Source organism: Lagenorhynchus albirostris, chromosome 7 (assembly GCF_949774975.1).
Source record: "Lagenorhynchus albirostris chromosome 7, mLagAlb1.1, whole genome shotgun sequence".
In the NCBI taxonomy this organism is placed as follows: domain Eukaryota; kingdom Metazoa; phylum Chordata; class Mammalia; order Artiodactyla; family Delphinidae; genus Lagenorhynchus; species Lagenorhynchus albirostris.
The window spans coordinates 80,969,804-80,990,297 of NC_083101.1; the positions used below are offsets into that span (position 1 = coordinate 80,969,804).

General features: G+C 39.4%; 1 protein-coding gene across 1 annotated transcript in view; it reads right to left on the bottom strand.

The window, feature by feature from the left end:
* Positions 1-1,185, bottom strand: part of KIF24 (kinesin family member 24) — a 40,806-nt gene extending 39,621 nt beyond the window's left edge. Inside the window, exon 1 of the mRNA XM_060155254.1 lies at positions 563-1,185. Within this exon, the coding sequence (XP_060011237.1) occupies positions 563-1,185 (623 nt within the window). The remainder of the gene's footprint in view (positions 1-562) is intronic.
* Positions 1,186-20,494: the final 19,309 nt, after the last annotated feature.

Below are 20,494 nucleotides of genomic sequence, written 5' to 3' on the forward strand. Positions count from 1 at the left end.
TTTGAAATGACCAAAATCATCTGTCCTTCCAGGGCTGGAATTGTAGAAAGCACTCAAAATCAGGACCATATTTCAATATGTGCAGGTAAATCAATTGCTCCAAAGACCTATTTAATTCAACTAGTCGAATTAAACAGCTGTTTTTAACTAAGCTTCATGCCTTCTGGCTGAAGTGAATCTGATAGCCTTAAAAAAAATCCTGTGGATTGTGTAATTTTTTTTTCACTGCAGAGGCTAGTTAACTACTGATATTTTACCTTCATGGATGCATTAGATGTATTATGTTACATGCACTATAATAATAAAAATATGTCTGCTATAGGAATAATAGTAGACCCTGGTAAGTAGCAGCTGCTTGATGCATATGAACAATATCATCTGGAAAGTCCAAATTCTTCATTAATTTTGCCCTATCAAGTTACTTCCATTATCACCGCAGAAGCTGTTCACTATCGTTTTCTGTAAATATGGAATAGTTGGTCTCCTCTGGTCATGGAGAAGCCTGCCCTTGCCTAAGGCTACCCTCCCTCCAAAATTAAAAAAGAAAAAAATAAGTTATTACCTGATATAGGAATGAGGGATTCCATAGTTATACCCTGAAACATGAGAGACTCTTCGTATAACGGGACTATCACAATCTCCCTGTATTGGAGAAAAGTGATTTGATGAAAAGAGTGAAGTGTTAGTTTCTTCTTGTAGGTAGGAATCAGCAGCTGTGGCATTCAGAATTCTTGTTTTTGTACAGTACTGGGAATCATCTGGTAGCAAATGCTCTAGTACTTTTAGGTAACTAGACTTTTGTTCACTTGCAGATAAATGTGATAAATTGCACAGTTCAAACTGATTGCTGCTGGTAGTTCTGTCTTTGTTGTCAGCAGGAGAATCAAAATGCAGTTGCCTTCGAGGGCCAGATCTAGATTTCTGAGGCTTGACGCACAGACTGCTTGTCTGTAGAGGATACTCTGGGCTACTGACTGCTTTATCTTCTTCCTGCATAATCTTAATGATTTTGATAAGTTGGAAGAGACGTTTGCGGTCGTTCATGTCATGGACTCCCAATTTGGAGTAGTCCTTCATTGTAACATTGGCTAATTCATCTATTTTCTGAAGGCCAAGGGCAGTAAAATGAGGATAATACTGTGCTAGTTCAGCTTCACAAAGACATTCATATAACCAGGATGTCATTTTTGTGAATGGGTTTCTATAAACTCTGAAGAGAAAAAAAAAATTCATTCACTTGAAATATAGTATATGTAATACAATTATTCCTTTAAAAACTGAAAACCACAAAAGAAACATCCAGAAAAATCCATTCTAGCATACCAGGTTTTCAATAAATATATTTTTCTTCTAAAATGATTAAACAGCATAGTGCATAAAGATGCTTATAATGCATTTGTGGTAACAGATGTAATTTGTCCATCTGCTTAATAAAAAGAGACTTTCAATTGTGTATACACACAGGTACATGCACACACACATAACACAAGTCACTTACTTATTTCTAGGGAGTTCCTTCCAACCTTGCAATGTCTACTTAACATATACCACAAACTACTAAAACCTTGTTCCCAACTGCTGATTGTTACAGGACTAATTTTAGATGTTCAACTTAATGTCAAGGCATGTTGCACAACTGTTTCCCATGATTAATGAACAAAGGTTGAGAGCTCTTTCAGAATGGAAAGCAGAATTAAATAGTGGACCACAGAGGATCATAAATGAATATAACTCAGAGGAAATCACATTTGTGTTTGCTGAGTATTGGCAGAAGTTAGTTGAATAAAGAGGTAAAAACATGATTAATTTAGAACCTACTAATTCAGGATTTCAGATTATTCTAAAAGGTAGCTGGTTGTAGATGTCCATCTATACAGAACACAAATAAAAGAATTCACCTAGGGGGACTTCCCTGGTGGCACAGTGGTTAAGACTGTGCTCCCAATGCAGGGGACCTGGGTTTGATCCCTGGTCAGGGAACTAGATCCCACACGCATGCCGCAACTAAAAGTTTCGCATACCACAACTAAGGAGCCCACCTGCCACAACTAAGACCCAGTGTAACCAAATTAATTAATTTATTAATTAAAAAAAGAATTTACCTAGGCAATTAATACTATGGTCAAGATTTTAAATGGTTATACAGTAAAATCCTTAAAAAAATTTAACACCAAGCTATTTAATTAAATACTAACAAATGATGTGGTAATAACACATAATCCTGGACTATTATTAAAATCCTGGAGAACTCCCTGATGAGTTAATCCCTGTTAACAGTTAATCACTGTTAATCAGGTTCAAGAGAATATTCAAAAGTAAGTAAACTACATTTTCTCTTCAAAATTTTTTAAAAATAATTCAGAGTTTTGGGGGCCTTCCCTGGTGGCGCAGTGGTTGAGAATCTGCCTGCCAATGCAGGGGAAACGGGTTTGAGCCCTGGTCCGGGAAGATCCCACAGGCCGCGGAGCAACTAAGACCATGTGCCACAACTACTGAGCCTGTGCTCTAGAGTCCACCAGCCACAACTACAGAAGCCTGCGCGCCTAGAGCCCGTACTCTGCAAAAAGAGAAGGCACTGCAATGAGAAGCCTGTGCACCGCAACGAAGAGTAGGCTCTGCTAGCCACAACTAAAGAAAGCCCGTGCGCAGCAATGAAGACCCAATGCAGTCAAAATTAAATAAATAAATTTATTTATTTAAAAAAATAATAATTCAGAGTTTTCAAAATTCTATTAGTTAGTTCTTGGTAAAGCTTTTTTGTTTTTCATTTTAATTTATACTTTATCTTCACTCTAGGAGAAACAGAGAAAGAGGTCAGGGCCAGGTAAAAGTGACGATTAAAGGACCTTGTGTTGGGACTTCCCTGGTGGCACAGTGGGTAAGACTCTGCACTCCCAATGAAAGGGGCCCGGGTTCAATCCCTGGTCAAGGAACTAGATCCCACGTGCCTGCTGCAATGAAGAGTTCGCATGCCACAACTAAGGAGTCCATGTGTTGCAACTAAGGAGCCCACAAGCCACAACTAAGACCCCATGCAACCAAATAAGTAATTTTTTTTTTTTTTTAAAAAAGGACCCTGTGTAATAAATGTTGGAGGAAATGCTACTTAGGCTAAAGAAAAGGCCAAAGGGGCTAATAAGTAACACATTCTAAACTCATCCTGCCCTTTTCCATTTGTGGTAGATTAAAAAAAAAAAAGTCACAAATTCTTTGCAGGTCCTTCCATCAAGAGGTGGAATTTATTTCTCCTGTTGCATCTAGGCTGGCTATTTTTTTAAATTAATTAATTTATTTATTTATGGCTGTGTTGGGTCTTCGTTTCTGTGGGAGGGCTTTCTCTAGTTGGGGCAAGCAGGGGCCACTCTTCATCGCAGTGTGCGGGCCTCTCACTGTTGCGGCCTCTCTTGTTGCGGAGCACAGGCTCCAGACGCGCAGGCTCAGTAATTGTGGCTCACGGGCCCAGTTGCTCCGTGGCATGTGGGATCTTCCCAGACCAGAGCTCGACCCCGTGTCCCCTGCATTGGCAGGCAGATTCTCAACCACTGCTCCACCAGGGAAGCCTCTAGGCTGGCTTTGTGACATGTTTTGGCCAACACAATGTGGTGGAAATGACACTATGTGACTTCCATGCCTAGTCCTCAAGAGCCCTTGCAGCTTCTACTGTTCTCTAGGGACTCTTCTGCTGTCATGTGAAGAAACCCAGCCAACAGCCATATTCAAAGCCAGACATATTAGAGAAGCCATCTGAGACTATTTAGCCCCAGTGGCGCCACCAGATGACTGCAGCCAGATGATGGTCCCAGGTGAGACCAGAAATGTGAGCAAATAAAACAGTAATTGTTTCAAGCCACTAAGTTTTGGGGTAGTTTACTACACAGCAGTAGGTAACTGCAACACTGACAGCTTCTATGCCTTTTTAAATGCTGTATCTTTGCCTGAAATGTTCCCAACTCCCTCTGCCTACTAAAATGAGCCATGTCCATTCCTTCAAGAGAGCTCAATAGCTTCCCTTCACCCCCGTGAAGCCTTCTTTCTTATCTCAGCCTCTTCTACCATTTTACCACCAAGCACCCTACGCAGTAGTTAAACCAGGCCACCAATCAATCCCTTTACTACAGTGTCTTCTACCTGGAATACCCGTTTTTCCTTGGAAAAACCCTATTTACATTTTTCTTCTGTGAGGCATGCCCTAGCAAGGGATAACTGGTATTTACTCTGTGCTTCAGTAATAACAATAATAGCAGCTGGTATGTACTGAGCATTTATTATGTACCAAGCACTGTTCTAAGCACTTTGTTAACCTCTAAACAATCCTATAAAATAAATGTGTGACCTTCAGCAAGTTACTTATTTAACATCTCTGAAACTCATTTTTCTCAACTGTAAAATGGAAATACAATAGTCCCCACAGTTTCTAGGGTTAGGATTCAATGAGAAAATACTTGTAATAATGCAAGTGTTAATCAGCAATAATGTCCAGTATGTACGTAGTACCCAGTAAATGTTGGTAGCTATCACTACTGAGATTGTTATTTCTGTATTACTATTACTGTATTACTGCTACTCACCCAGAACCTAGAAAAGAATAAGCCTTCAATGTTTTGGTGTGTTTTAAGTTATTTCTGAAAAGTTATATTCCCTACTTGGCTCAGCCTAACCTAGGGGAAGAGGTTAAGTGCTATGCAGACTTCTCAATTTCCACAGGCTGTACAAGATCCTGTATTTCACATACTTATTCCCTCAGTGACATACCCAACATTTCCCAATCCAACTCTGATAATCATGGCTTCTATTGCATCCCTTAATCAGTACCTTCAAGACCAACATATTTATATTGTGATGCTTGGATATCCCATAATATCACGGGAGGGGAAGATACCGGAGTTAGCAGTAATCTGGACATGCAGATTATAGCAGCCAACAGCATGCTTCTACATAAATTGGCAGCATAGTACCTTTCTGAGCCCTATAGTTAGCCTATGTTCTTTTGTTTTAAAATTGGATCTGCTTCCTATATATAAAATAGATAACTAATAAGGACCTACTGTATAGCACAGGGAACTCTACTCAATACTCTGTAATGACCTATATGGGAAAAGAATCTAAAAAAGAGTAGATATATGTGTATGTATAACTGATTCACTTTGCTGTACAGTAGAAACTAACACAACATTGTAAATCAACTATACTCCAATAAAAATTTTTTTAAAATTAGATATGCTTCTTTGTACCACATTTCATTTCACAAATGTCCAGCCCCTCTCTTCTTCTGGGATAATCAGCGGAATCACTCCAGGAACTTTAAAAAATATAGATACCTGAGCCCATCCCAGATCCATAAGAAAACAAAACAAAAAAACCCTCCCAGATCTTGAGGGGGAACAGACATAAGAACACTGAAAAGGTTTCCCCAGGTGATTATGATTGTACTGCATTGATATATCTATCAAAATTACAAATGCAAATACACTGACCTAGCAATTCCACTTCTAGGAACATATCCTATAGATACTACATACAAGTATAAAATGACATAGGTACAAAATTATTCATTGCTGCACTTTATATAATAGCAAAGAAATGGAATAGAGACTGGTTAAATAAATTATGGTACTCCATTAAACATAATACTATGTAGCAACTGTAAAGAATAAACTCTCAAAATATTACTGAAGAGAAAGAAAGCTCTACAATATATTAAGCGACTAAAACAAGGTACTGAACAGTTTGTATAGTAAAGGTATCATTTGTTAAAGAGAAAGAGATAATTTATCTATAATAGATCTATATATTCGCTTATCAGGCATAAAATATCTTTGACAGGATGCACAAGAAAGTAATAATACTGGTGTGGGGGGACTAGTTGGTGGAAGGTAAGCATGGGAAGGAGACTACTTATGCCAATAAATGTGGTAGTTATTATTACCTTTCCTATTGTTATTTCTATTTCACTGCTGTCTCCATCACCCAGAGCAAGACCTAGAAGAGCTGTTTTGTAAATTGTGAAACTATGTAACTATATTACTGATTTTAAAAAATATATTTTTAATTTTATCTACTTCCCTTCTTCCCAATCTCCCCAAATTGATCTGATACAACTACTTGTTACTATCTTGGTGTTTTTCCCTCTAGCCTTTTTAAAAAATATATGGTTGATGTACAATATTATATTAGTTTCAAGTGTATGACATAATGATTTGACATTTGCATAAGTTATGAAATGATTACCATGATAAGTCCAGTAACCATCTATCCTCAAAGTTCTTAAAATATTATTGACCATATTCCTTACGCTGTATACTATATCCCCATGACTACTTTATTATATAACCAGAGGTCTGTATCTCTCAGTCCCTTTCACCTATTTCATCCACCTCCCCCCCACCTCCCAGCCTTTTTTTTAAGTGCACTATTTTTACACTGTACTCATAACTATACTGAAATCTACTTTTCTATTTAATTTAAGCATTTTCATACCTGTTTGTTATAGCCATTAAAAACAATCCACACTATTATAATGTTTGCTGAATAAATGAATTACCCCAGGGAGATGTGATTTCTCTCTTCCAGCTATAGTGTTTTAATTGTAAAACTTATAGGGTATGTATTACAGACTTATATTTTTTATTTTTTAATTTATTGCCAGCCTTGTTCCAGAGATGATAAGGTGGCTCTGCCTTATACTATAGTGAGGTTTTTTTTTTTTATAGTGAGAATTCTTAAAGAGAAAAGGAATACGATCCCACCCAGCCTAGCACTGTGCTAGCAACAAATATTTGTCAAATGAACAGAATCTGCTTAGATAGGACACAGGACAAAAGGTTCTACCATTTCTACTTTTTACCTAAGGCAACTAAATGATTAAAAGACTCCATTAAGGGACTTCCGTGGCGGTCCAGTGGTTAAGACTTCACCTTCCAACGCAGGGGGTGTGGGTTAAGATCCCACATGCCTCATGGCCAAAAAACCAAAACATAAAACAGAAGCAATATTGTAACAAATTCAATAAAGACTTTAAAAATGGTCCACATCAAAAAATATAAAGAATACTCCATTAAGCCTGCTTATGTGGCTATGGAGCCATTTTTTCTATTTCCTAACTCTCTACAAGACCCATCATCCAAGGTAATGGACACAATCTCAGAGTCCTTACAACCAAGAAGAGCCTAATATATACAATGTCTTTACCAATATCACCCTGAATACTTCATATAGGTCAAAGAAGCATTTTATATAGGGATTTCCCTTGTGGTGCAGTAGTTAAGAATCCACCTGCCAATGCAGGGGATATGGGTTCGATCTCTGGTCCGGGAAGATCCCACATGCTGTGAAGCAACAAAGCCCATGTGTCCTAGAGCCCACGTGCCGCAACTACTGAAGCCAGCATGCCTAGAGCCAGTGCTCCACAACAGGAGAAGCCACCGCAATGAGAAGCCCTCACACCGCAAGCTCGCCACAACTAGAGAAAGCCTGCGCACAGCAACAAAGACCCAACACAGCCAAAAATACATAAATAAAAATAAATAAATACCCTGTTAAAAAAAAACACATTTTATATAACAAGGCCAATCCCATTATTTCAGCTGATGGTCATACTACCTTGATGATCTGATGAAACTAAAATTTACTAAGTTTTATTTTATGCCAAGCGCTATGCTTAAGTACTTTACATAAACTATTTTATTTAGTCTGGTTATACCAGAATTCTATTTTAAAAACCCTGTTGGGGCTTCCCTGGTGGCACAGTGGTTAAGTGTCCTGTTTTGTGTTGGCTTAATCTGGCAACCCTATATTAGAATCAAGTTCCACATTTGGGGCAAAAATACTTCACAGGTGTTATCATGTGCTTCATAATACATCACATCAGAATACATACAAATGTCTGCAAACTGCAGACTGATTTCCTTCATTGTAAAGTTCTCTCATCAACCAATCAATCCAATGGTTTCATCCTCTGTTGATCGCTACCTGCCTCAATTATTTCACTGGGGTTGCAAAATGGTGATTTTCTGAATCTATCATTCTTTGTGGAATTTTCCTACAAAGAAAAACTTTCTGTCAACAACTAGGGCTCTTTGATTATCCAAAGTAGAGTTTGCACATGAAGGCGGGCATAAAAGTATTCTTTCTTTTAATTTCTAATTTTCAGAGTTAAGTTGTAGTAGTGCCCTAGTTATTTTGGATGGTGTCCAATGAGTTCTTTTGGGGTTTTGCTTTTGTCTTTAGAGGGGGCGAGGCAGGTTCAAATTCATTATTAATTCATGGGTTTTATATATTTCATGTGTTTCTATCAATTGCTTTAGTCTTTGAGAGATTCATCTTGTATATTTCCTGGCCAAAACCTAAAATCAGCTTTCTTCCAAGAAACACATCTCTCTGTTTTAGAAGGAGCTGCCCTTTGTCCCACATCCAGCTAAAGGTTACATATTCCTGGCAAGTCTTAAGCAGAGAGGGCCTGGGCATTAGGGAAAGAGGGGATAGAATAAGCACAACCGCACCGGCCCTTCTCTTCCCTTTGGAGATCAGGAATAACGCTATACAGCTACAAGTAGCTAATCCAGGAAAGTCACTACTCACTTCATATTTGAGTTACTGAATAGTATTTCTAGATCAAGTTCTGACTTCAGTGTCAACCCCAAACAATTAGTTGTGGCTTCTGGGGCTTCTGGGAGGCTTTATTAAGAAGGACATTGAGGCATTTACAATCACTAATAGAATACCGGATGAGAATTTGGGGGGCTGGGGAGGGCAAGTCATTTCCATTTTATTTCTTGCAGCCCTCCCTACATACTGGAGTTAAGCATTTACAATTGACATCTTTGTCGCACTGTGACTATAAGGATGTCAATAGAGTTCCTCAACATAAAGGTGATAGGATATAATAACCACTAAGAAGCAGAATGACCGGACAATGGAATATAAATAAAAATTTTTAGTAAATTAAGTATTTCAAATATTTTAAGAAATCTGATTTCAAATGTCCCCTATTAATAGTTCATAAAAATTCAGATAAAAATGACAAAGGGGTAAAGGAGGAGTTAGAGGTCAAGATGGATGATTGTTGATTTTGTTTAGTATTGGAGAATTCCTATTATATTAGCTATAACTTTACTGGGTAACCTAGAGCAGAAAGGGTAAATATGCAGCCTACAAATACACAACACAAATACCAATCTGTGCTGCTTCTCTCCCCTCCTGTACAAATGGTAAATAATCCAAATCTATTTCAATTTTTTCTTTCTTTCTTTCTTTTTTTGGCCGTGCCACACAGCATGCGGGATCTTAGTTCCGTGACCAGGGATGGAACTCATGTTCCCTGCAGTGGAAGCGCGAAGTCCTAACCACTGGACTGCCAGGGAATTCCCTCAATTCTTTCTTATTAAGCCCTGAAATAGCTTCAAGATCCCCTTTTGGGTGTGTGTGCACAATAGGGTACAAATCCATGCGTTTTGACAGTTGAATACACCTGTGAAACCACCACCACAATTAAAATACAGAATATTTCCATCATCCTCAAAAGATTCCTCACGCCTCTTTGCATTCCATCCTTCCGTCTGCCCCTGGCCCTAGGCAACCACTGATCTGTATGATGTTTCTGCCATTATATATGTTTGCTTTTCTAAAAGTTTATATAAATGGAATTATACAATATATTCTTTTTTGTATCTGGGTTCTTTCACTTAGCATAATGATTATGAGATTCATCCATAATGCACATATTACGCCCTCATTTTACTTAGGAGGAGAAAGACTGGAATGAATTGAGTTGCCTGCCCAAGGTAACACAGCTATCAAGTGACAGTTCTAAAATTCAAACTTAGGTCTTCTCATGGCTAGTCCCATGTTCTTTGCACTATTCCATGCTGCCTCCTTCAAAAGTAGCTGCAGACAGCTCCTTGCCAGCCCCCCTAACAGGCCCTCTATCTACCCTGCTCAACAGAGTGGCTGCCTCCTGCAGATCTGTGCTGCAGCATGGAATCTTTCACAGCTGCCACCACCTGGAAAATGCCCTGCAAATCAGCAAAATCCAACGGAGGCCAGATGGGCAGGTTTTTACATGTAGGGCCCACTCACGTTCAATGCCACTAGTATGCAGAGTGCTCCTTTGTGACAAACCCAGAGACTGCTAGGTCTCAGCTGTTGGGGTAACAATCAGAAATAGGGTCTTGGAAGAAATCCAGTTGGCAGAAATTCAAACTTTCTTATCCTGGTGGCAGAGAAGATAAACTGGAAGGGGAATACATGCAACTTTATACACAATTAAAGAAGTTTATTCAAATTCCAGGATGTGGATAAGATCCAACTATTTAACATGTCCCCTCAAATTTTCCATTCATCCACCTAAACTATGTAACTCTACCCACCTAAACTGCCTGAACCTGAATTTGGAATCAGATAACTCTCAGTCATTTAGCTGTGTAAACTTGGACAAAGTCACTTAGTTTCTCTGAGTTTTATTTCCCTCTCTCAAAGGATGTGATAAAATTATTTATGTAAAACTAGGGCTTCCCTGGTGGCGCAGTGGTTGAGAGTCCGCCTGCCGATGCAGCGGACACGGGTTCGTGTCCCGATCCGGGAAGATGCCACATGCCATGGAGCGGCTGGGCCCGTGAGCCATAGCCGCTGAGCCTGTGCATCCAGAGCCTGTGCTCTGCAACGGGAGAGGCCACAACAGTGAGAGGCCCGCGTTCCGCAAAAAAAAAAAAAAAAAAAAAAAAAAAATTTATGTAAAACTAATTTTAAAATTGTAAAGTACTCCATAAGGATGGAGCTATTTTCTCTTATTCAGCACTGGATCACTGTGCCTGGCATGTAGGAAGTGTTGACTTATTAGAAACAAATAGATAAAACATATTAAAAACTTTTAACACTATTAAAAGATGGTTTCTATTATTCGATTGATGAAAAGCTGAATACATAACAGAATCTAAAGGTAAGAAATTAGATATACTGAAGTAGATGTACTATACTTGCAAAATATACTAATTAATTAATAGTAATGCTATGTGTAGGCTTCTACTAATGTAATACTGTTTCATCGATGACAATTGTACAAATACTTTTCTCTCCTTCACTGGCATAAATAGTTGACATAAGTGCCTGGTTACTATATATAATGTGCAAACACTAGATGATGCTACATATCAAAAGACCAACACTTGATACAAATATAAGGCATGTGTATGTGTGGTCATTTTAATTGATTTTCTTTTAATCAACTTTACTGAGGTATAATTTATGTATAACAAACTAGACCCATTTTAAGTGTACAGTTCCATAAGTTTTGACAAATATATAACCATGTAACCACCACATTAATCAAAATACAATCAAGACAGTCCCATCAGAAAAGTTCCTAAGGCCCCTTGGCAATCAACCCTCTCCTCCACCCTTGGTCCCAGGTAATCTTTGACTCGCCTTCTGTCGCTATAGATGAGTTGTATTTTCTACAATTTGTCGTAAAATAAAATCATATAGTGTCATTGTTAGTTTAAATCTATTTAACATTTAGTGACTGAAAATTTTGTGATTTTCCTTTCTTAGGCCTTTGGAAAAAAGTTAAAATGATCATACTATTTACCGTAGCTCTTTTTTCACTGACCTAAATGACATCTGCTAATAAAGGAAAAAATTTCTTAAATCAGTCTAATTTAACTGAGAAAAACAAGTAGTGAAACAAATTTGAAGAAAATAGCATAATCTACTGTTGCTTGTATAATTGTCAAGATTATTCAATATCTCTAATAAAGGGTTTTGATCACTATAAAAGTAGAAAACTTAAATCTAAGGTCTATATATTCCTGGCCAATCAGAAAAACGGGAGGAAAATGGCCCAAGTTCTAAAGCATCCAAGCTATTTTTAGTTTCTCAAATTTATGTGACATTCCCAAAACTTCGATTATCAAAGAGGAAAAGGAAAAAAAGGGTCAATAAATCCCTCTAGGACATCATTAAACTTTAATAACTTTACTGAGATATAATTCACATACCAAAAAACTCACCCATTTAAAGTGTACAATTCAATAGTTTTTAGTATATTCACAAGGTTGTGCAACCATCACCACAATCCAATTTTAGAACACTTTTATCACTCCAAAAAGAAACACTGTACCATTAAATTTTAGATGTTACACTAGTATCTAACAGAGAAAAGTGCTTTTCCTAAAACATTCACTTCTATAATTATCAAAAACAAAATTAACCATGGAAGAAATTGAGAAAATGTATTGAAGTTTTCTGGGGAACTGTGAGCTGTGGTCAAGAGCTATTAAGAATGCACAGGCTGAGTTATTTTTTACACTCTTCTAGCACAGAATGAAAATTTCAAGAGCTTCAGTTGAATAAATTAGAAGGGCATACCAAACATGTTCTAGGTGGGTGTGATGCCAATAGTTTTCAAGAAGTAATTCAGTATAAGTCTAATAATGCATAAACCAAAGCCAATTTCATTCTATGAAGAATCTTAGGAACTCTACCCTTACTTTATTTTATTTTTATTTATTTATTTTTTTTTTGCGTTACGCGGGCCTCTCACTGTTGTGGCCTCTCCCGTTGCGGAGCACAGGCTCCGGACGCGCAGGCTCAGCGGCCATGGCCCACGGGCCCAGCCGCCCCGCGGCACGTGGGATCCTCCCGGACCGGGGCACGAACCCGCGTCCCCTGCATCGGCAGGCGGACTCCCAACCACTGCGCCACCAGGGAAGCCCCCTTACTTATTTTAAATAAAATAAACCAGCCTGTTTAAAAAAAAGAGAAAAAAGTCTGACTCGTTTGTACATGGATTTCATAGTATCAAATAATCTTTGTTATTTTTATAATGGTTAATTAAATAATTCCTCTTTAAAGGTGTATTTATTTTTGTTACAAAGAATACAATGAAGAGGAAAGTAAAATGTGGCTTTGGGTAGCATTTATAGTAGAAAAAACAAAAGTTGAAAGCATCTGTGTGTCACAGCCTTTTTAAAAGAAAAATATTCAAAGTTATTTCAGAAATAATTCATGTTCCCAAGTTTAAAAAAATCCTCTCCGTTCGAAAATAAAATTTCAAATTATTTATGCTGAGCAACCCTGGAAACTAAAAGTTCACAAATGCCAGAAATAACCTGATCATTTGTGAGGTAATTAAAAAAAACCACACAGTAAACAGAACTTAAATGTAATTAATCTTAGATCAAACCTGACAAATAAAACTTACAAAGTTCTTTAAATGACCATTAAATTTTAAAATAAATATTTCTGCATGGAAAAGCATTTAAAAGGCATTTTCAACAAGTTATTTATAATGTAACTGTAAAAGTGTAATATTTATTTCTAAATATGATTCTATTATGTTAGAGGAAAAGTTCTTAATGGCAGAGAACATATGGTTGTCTAGAAAGAAAATAAGGGGCAGTGAGGCAGGTTATCTTCACTAAGGGGAAAAAGGTGTGGAAGGAGAGAATACAATAAATTAGAGAAGGCAGAGAGTTATGGAGAACTCTCAGAGTAAAGGATCATGGGGCTAAATCAGAAACACTGAAAAACAGTTTGGCATTATCTTACCAAGTTGAGTGTTCATACAGTATACAACCAAGCAACTCAACTCCTAGGTATATACCTCAGAAAAGCTTCTGCATGTGTGCTTCAGGAGGCACATACAAAAAAGTTCACAGAGGGCTTCCCTGGTGGCACAGTGGTTGAGAGTCCGCCTTCCGATGCAGGGGACGCGGGTTCGGGCCCCGGTCCTAGAAGATCCCACATGCCGCGGAGCGGCTGGGCCCGTGAGCCATGGCCGCTGAGCCTGCGCTCCGCAACGGGAGAGGCCACAACAGGGAGAGGCCCGCGTACCGCAAAAAAAAAAAAAAAAAAAATCCAGTTTCTGCTTTTCTTGAAAATTAAAGATACAGTTACATTGGGCCTACAAGATAAAGCAACAACGGATCAAAATTGAGTTATAGCTGATCTCTTTAGAAGAGCATATACTATCCATACGCCATGGTCCCCTGCTCCCGGTTCCTTTATACCCACCAACTTTATTTATTTACTTTAATTGGTTAGCCCTGTGGGCATCAGAGTTTGAGAACTAGGATCTGATCCAACACCTTCATTTTATGTGGTAACTGAGGCTCTGAATGATTAAGTGACTTGCCTAAGGTTACACGGCTTTGATACGCTAAACCTCAGTGGCCTTTTCGAACACCTTACTATTTTCCACTTTCTACTTCCTCAATTATACATGTTTTAAATGAATATACTGCTCCTGAAAGTAAGGGACTACACGGGAAGGTCAGCAGGCATTAGAACATATTATACACTCTCATTAATACAGAGGTAGTATGAAATACAAGGACTAAAATAGCTTCTGATTGCCAAGAAATATTTCTTCAACTGAGTTCCCCTAAACTGTGACAAAGACCACTTAAAAAAATAGGGCTTCCTTGGTGGCGCAGTGGTTGAGAATCTGCCTGCCAATGCAGGGAACACGCGTTCGAGCCCTGGTCTGGGAAGATCCCACATGCTGCGGAGCAACTAGGCCCGTGAGCCACAACTACTGAGCCTGTGCGTCTGGAGCCTGTGCTCCGCAACAAGAGAGGCCGCGATGGTGAGAGGCCCGCGCACCGCGATGAAAAGTGGCCCCCGCTTGCCGCAACTAGAGAAAGCCCTCGCACAGAAACGAAGACCCAAAACAGCCAAAAATAAATAAATAGGGCTTCCCTGGTAGCGCAGTGGTTGAGAGTCTGCCTGCCGATGCAGGGGACACGGGTTCGTGCCCCAGTCCGGGAAGATCCCACATGCCACGGAGCGGCTAGGCCCGTGAGCCATGGCCGCTGAGCCTGCGCTCCACAACGGGAGAGGCCACAACAGTGAGAGGCCGGCGTACCGCAAAATTAATTAATTAATTAATTTTTCAAAATATACATATATAACAACTTTATTGAGATATAGTTCACATACCATAGAATTCACCCATTTAAAGTGAATTCAATGGCTTTTAATATATTTACATACTAAACCCCCAACCCATCCAGCCCTAGGCAACCACTAATAATGATCACTTTTTTAAAAAGTCATCGAACCCACTGCACCATTAGTAACAGATACAATACAAACCCAACATTCTCAATGAATTTGCATTAAGATGTTTGTGTACCCCACATTAGGCATAAGACCCCTAATTAAGAACACAAGAAATGCATTATTATCAGTGAGAGATTAAAAGGTGGATAATACAGTATACACTTTTCCTCCAACAAGGGAATTAAGTTATTTCAAACTCTAGGGATTATTCTATCTATAGACCACTGGTCTTAAAAGAAGACAAGGGATACTAGACAGCTGCTTAAAACAACAGCTGCAAAGAGTGAGAATATATGATACCTAATGTAATTCTTAAGGCTGGATGTGAATTTGGGGATACAAATCATGTGAGTTATACCCAAAAGTAGTTTTTGAAAGATTGTTCCTTTTCGTAACTGAAAAACAAGCTTCACCTTTGTTTATGGTTAAGTAGCTAATGCTTTGCAATTACTGCAATTCCTTTCAAGAGCCCCACTATGACATTTAAAAATTTCTAAGTCTGGTGCAAAACATGGGAGCAATCACCTAAAAATAAGCATAACAAAATTGTTGAACCCAGTTATCTTAAAACAGTTCAAGTATTACCTCTCTAAATACAGAGGTTTAATTTTGAAAGAATTCCCAGGAACAGGTGGTAACCAATATTGGGTTTAAACTCAGTGTTTTATTTTTTAAATCTTGGTCTAATCCAATTGCAGTTGTCATTTTCAGATTTTTTGCCATTTTGCAGTTATAAAATACTTTCAACAAAATATATCTCACATGTTTAATTGGAAAAATAACGATTACAATCAGTTTTTATAAATTATTAAGATGACAGAGATGCTTTTACTCAGGGTTACATCCTCTTGGGAACCGTTGCCACAATGGCACCAGAAATTATTTCTAAAGGAGTGATGCTGAGAAAGCAAAGAACGATTAAAACAACAATTCCATTCACTGGGATCTAAATTATTAATACATAATTATGCTACCTGATTAATCTTCCAAGACTTTTTGTGAGAGATGGACGTTGTCATCACCTCACTTTATACATATGAAGAAACAAAGGCATAATTTATTAAAAACTACATCAATTTGTTTTTGAAAGTGATTAGATATCTATTTGTTGGCTACATAATTCTACACCACTAGTTTTAACCAATCAAATCCCAGCATAAGCAGGTAACTTAAAAGACCATAAGAGGGCTTCCCTGGTGGCGCAGTGGTTGAGAGTCCGCCTGCCGATGCAGGGGACACAGGTTCGTGCCCTGGTCCGGGAAGATCCCACATGCCACGGAGCGGCTGGGCCCGTAAGCCATGGCCGCTGAGCCGGCGCGTCCGGAGCCTGTGCTCCACAACAGGAGAGGCCACAACAGTGAGAGGCCCGCGTACCGCAAAAAAAAAAAAAAAAAAAAAAAAAGACTATAAGAGACACAGTACTGCTCCTCATTGCTTGTGAAATCTCAACTAGTCTTTTTGGCCTGGATATTGTGCAATGTTATTAACTGAGTACTTTCAGAATTCCAGTGTAACTTTAGTTCACCTCACAATAAAACTAACAATCTTACAGTTGTCTTGCAGCAAAAACATGCAGGTATCACTATCAAAATGTCCTCATGATTCAGCATCTGAACTACTTGTCAATAACCAAACTCATTAACTCCCCACAAAATCTGTTCCTCCATCTCTTTGTTCCTTGGGGAAGTGAGGGCTGAGGTAGGGTAAGTGACAAAATACTATCTATCCAGTCACTCAGAGCTAAACTAGGAAGCATCCTTAGACTCCTCCTTCTCCTTTAATCCCAAATCTGATCAACAGGTCCAGTCAATTTAATCTCCTAAATATCTGTCAGATTTCCTCTTTGCTATCCTCATTCCTACTACCACAGCCCTGGTGGTTCGGCCTCAGATGGTGGTTCACCTAGATCATTACATGTCTCTTAACCGCTCTCCCTGCCTCCAGTTTTGCCCCCTCCAAACCATCCTCCACACTACAGAACCAGGTCATTGTTTTGAAAGCACAGTTATGACCATGCTGCTCCCTTATTTAAAACCTTTCAGTGGCATCCTGTCACCTATCTAAAGGACAAAGTCCAAGCTCCTTAGCATGTCCTACAAAGCCTTCTACAGTCTAGCCCATTCCTCTCTCTCCCACCTACTCTTCAGTTTAGTCAGTTTATCTCTGTGCATTTATTCACATTGTGCTCTTAAATGGTCTCCTCCAACTCTCATCAAACCTCACTTTACCTGTCTACCTCTTACCCATTGATTAAAACACAAATGAGTTCTTTTCTGGTCTCCCCAGATGTGGCTGGATTTCCCTTCTATGTTCATATCATACCTTTTGCATATCTCTATCATTGCAGTTACATTCTGTAATAATTATCTATGAGTATGTCTATTTCCTCCATTAGAATATGATCTTGTGGTCAAGGAATGTGTCTTATTGATCTTTTTATCCCTGGAATCTAATACAATGTCTGGGAATAATAAACATTCCATAATTATTTAACGAATAAATATCCCTACACTATTTTTAGAACTATACAAAAGCATTTGATACCATTTGCAGTCATAGGTGATAGAAGCTTTTGTATCAGGGTAGTTTGATTACTCAAGAAAACTAAAGCAGAGTTGGTGGTGCCCTGACTCACTGCCCCTGAGCAAAAAAATGAAGGAAGTTTCTATCACTCAAACGAATTGCTATGGGCACAGCTATGGTCACAGTTACAACAAAAACCTTTCATCCAGTCATTCAAGAAATAGCTTGAGGGACTTTTATGAGCTGGGCCCTTTCTAGACATTGAGGAACAAAACAGATAAGGTCACTGCCCTCAAGGTGCTATTATTCTAATGGAAGGAGATAATCAATAATCAAATAAGCAAGATAACTTCTGATGGTGATAAACGTGTTTCTCTGAGTTCTGGGAGCTGCTGTAGCAAATTAATCAAACCTGAGGAGGGGGACGTGGGAACCTCCAATTTGTAGCCAAATCTGAGAGAAGTCCGGGTATCTGGGGACCTAACTACTTGTGACTGGCATCTGAAGTGGTATGGGAGCAGTCTTGTGGGACTAAGCCCTTAACCTCTGGGACCTGACACTATCTCCAGGTAAACTGTTAGATTGAGTTAAACGGTAGGACACCCAGCTGGTGTCACAGAGAATTGTGGGGACCCCACATATTTGGTTTTTCCCTACACAGGAAAAAGACAAACTTGTGGAAAACTGAATTTTTCCAGTACGAATGGTACCTATTAGTTTATGCCTAGGGAAAAGTCTTCTTGTTTAATAGGATATGAAATTCAAAATCCTTGAGACAGTATCTCGGAAAGTATATAATGACCACAACACTCAAAAGTACAAGAAGTAGAACTCTATTACTCATTTAACAAAATCTGTTGAGGGCCTACTCTGAACAAATTATGAATAGGTTTGCTGAGCCAGCGCAGGAAACTGGATTAATTCATCAATTAAACTGAAGGGATCTGAGAAGAGTGGTTCAATCAACCCCTCACTTTACAAACAAAACTGCAACCCAGGGGAAGAAACTGCTGTTCCTCCTAAACTGGAAGATGAGAAAATCATGCCCTAGTTTACCCCAAGGACATACTATGAATAGCCAAAGATTTTCATTAACAACATAAACCAACAGTTTTTAATGAAATGTTATGTGGGCAGTAGATTAATGTATTATGCTAAGAAAAATGTAATATTTATGTAAAGCCCTTGATATGATATAGTGCTTTGCACAGGGTAGATGCTCAATAATGGTAGCTATTACTTCCAGCTATATGGTCTTTGGAAGGCTGAGTGCATGATGTCTACCTGGCATCAACCGCTTGACTAAATTGATAATAGAGCCACATGACTTCTAATCTAATTCAAACATTTGATTTTCCACATGGAAAACGTGAAATCTAAAAGGGCTAAATGACCTGCAAAGCCAGCCACAGTGAGAGAGACAGAGCCAAGACCAAACCCTGAATCCCCAGTCCGGGTTCCATTACATGCCACAGGTGTAAAGTTTAGCTATAAGGTTATGTTCAAAGTTTTATAAGAAGGTAATAAGAACAGAGCTGCTATACCTGACTTTTTTCAATCCTTTCATTAAAGTCATCATTGAGCTATGATTTTGATATAAGAATCAACAAAGCATATTGGGAATATAGCCTTAGGAGTTAACAACGAAAACAACAGTCTTGGTAATGCAGTTCTATCACGGACACCTGATAAATGGATAAGCTACCGGAGCAGCTGTTATATGTGCCGAAGTAGAGAGACTACAAGCAGAACAGAAATACAACAGAGAAAACACTTAAAACGTGACAACAGCTGTGGGTCATTAAGAAACTGAGATCAAGTCTTTTGGCATACAGCAACAACAGAATGGTTTGTTTTAAGTAAAGACCAACCGGGAGTCTAATAAAAACACTGGGAGACCCAGACTAAAAGCCACAATGCGGGGAGAGTTGTAGTAAGCAATCCAAAAGTTTTCCCTTTCACGAAGAGTGGAAAGCCCAACCGTAAACTTTCAGGTCCTTTTGCATATGAGATCAGGATGCCCTCCCCCTTCCCCCATAAAGATAAAAAATAATCTCTGTATGGAGGGAAAAAGGGGCAGGGCATAGAGGGGAATCCAATTTATTTGTGGTGAATTAAATTCAACTCAACAAATATTTCCTGAAAACTCTATTATGTGTAAAACATTGTGAAAGATGCTTGCCTTGCCTCAAAGACCTCAGAATTATATGGTAGAAGGGAAGAGAATGGGGTTCACGGAAGTACCCAAGGAGGAACAGAAGCTCTCTAAGAGAGGTTCCAGTCAGGGCTATAGGTTCAAAGGGGTAAAGAGGACTTCGAGACTCAGAAAAGGTTTCACGGGAGAAGTGAGGGAGAGGGTAGGCGAGTGGGTGAACGTTCGGACCATCGGGAGAGGTCAACTTCCAGTTCCCTCCCAACTGCCCGCCTCCTCACGCGCTTGGCGGGCGCCCTGCGCACCCTCTCCCGCGGGGCAGGCAGCAAGGCTCCCGAGCAGCCCACCCCGCCCCGGTTCTCCCCTGCCATTTCTCACCTCGGAGGTTTCCAAATTCCTCCTCTGTCTGAAGACAGGAGAAAAAGCTGACAGCAAAGAGCCCCAAGGCGGGCGACCGAGGCGTGCTGTCAGCTCACTAGCTTGAGCCTGCCGCCAGGCCGCACCCCCATGGTAACGCCGCCAAGCGCCGGTTCGAACGCCCGCGCCGACGCCAGCGCGCTGGCAGTCCAGCACCGTTCACCAATGGGCATCCAGGGAACTCGTGGACGTGGGCCGCCTTCTCTTCTAGAAGACCAATCAGGGAACTAATGAAACAGTGGGCGTATCTCTCAAGTTCAGTCTTTCGGTCTTTCAACCAATTACTCCACTTAAGTGAAGATCTCGCGATGTTCTAAGCGAGAGAACCTCACCTTTGAGGCGGGT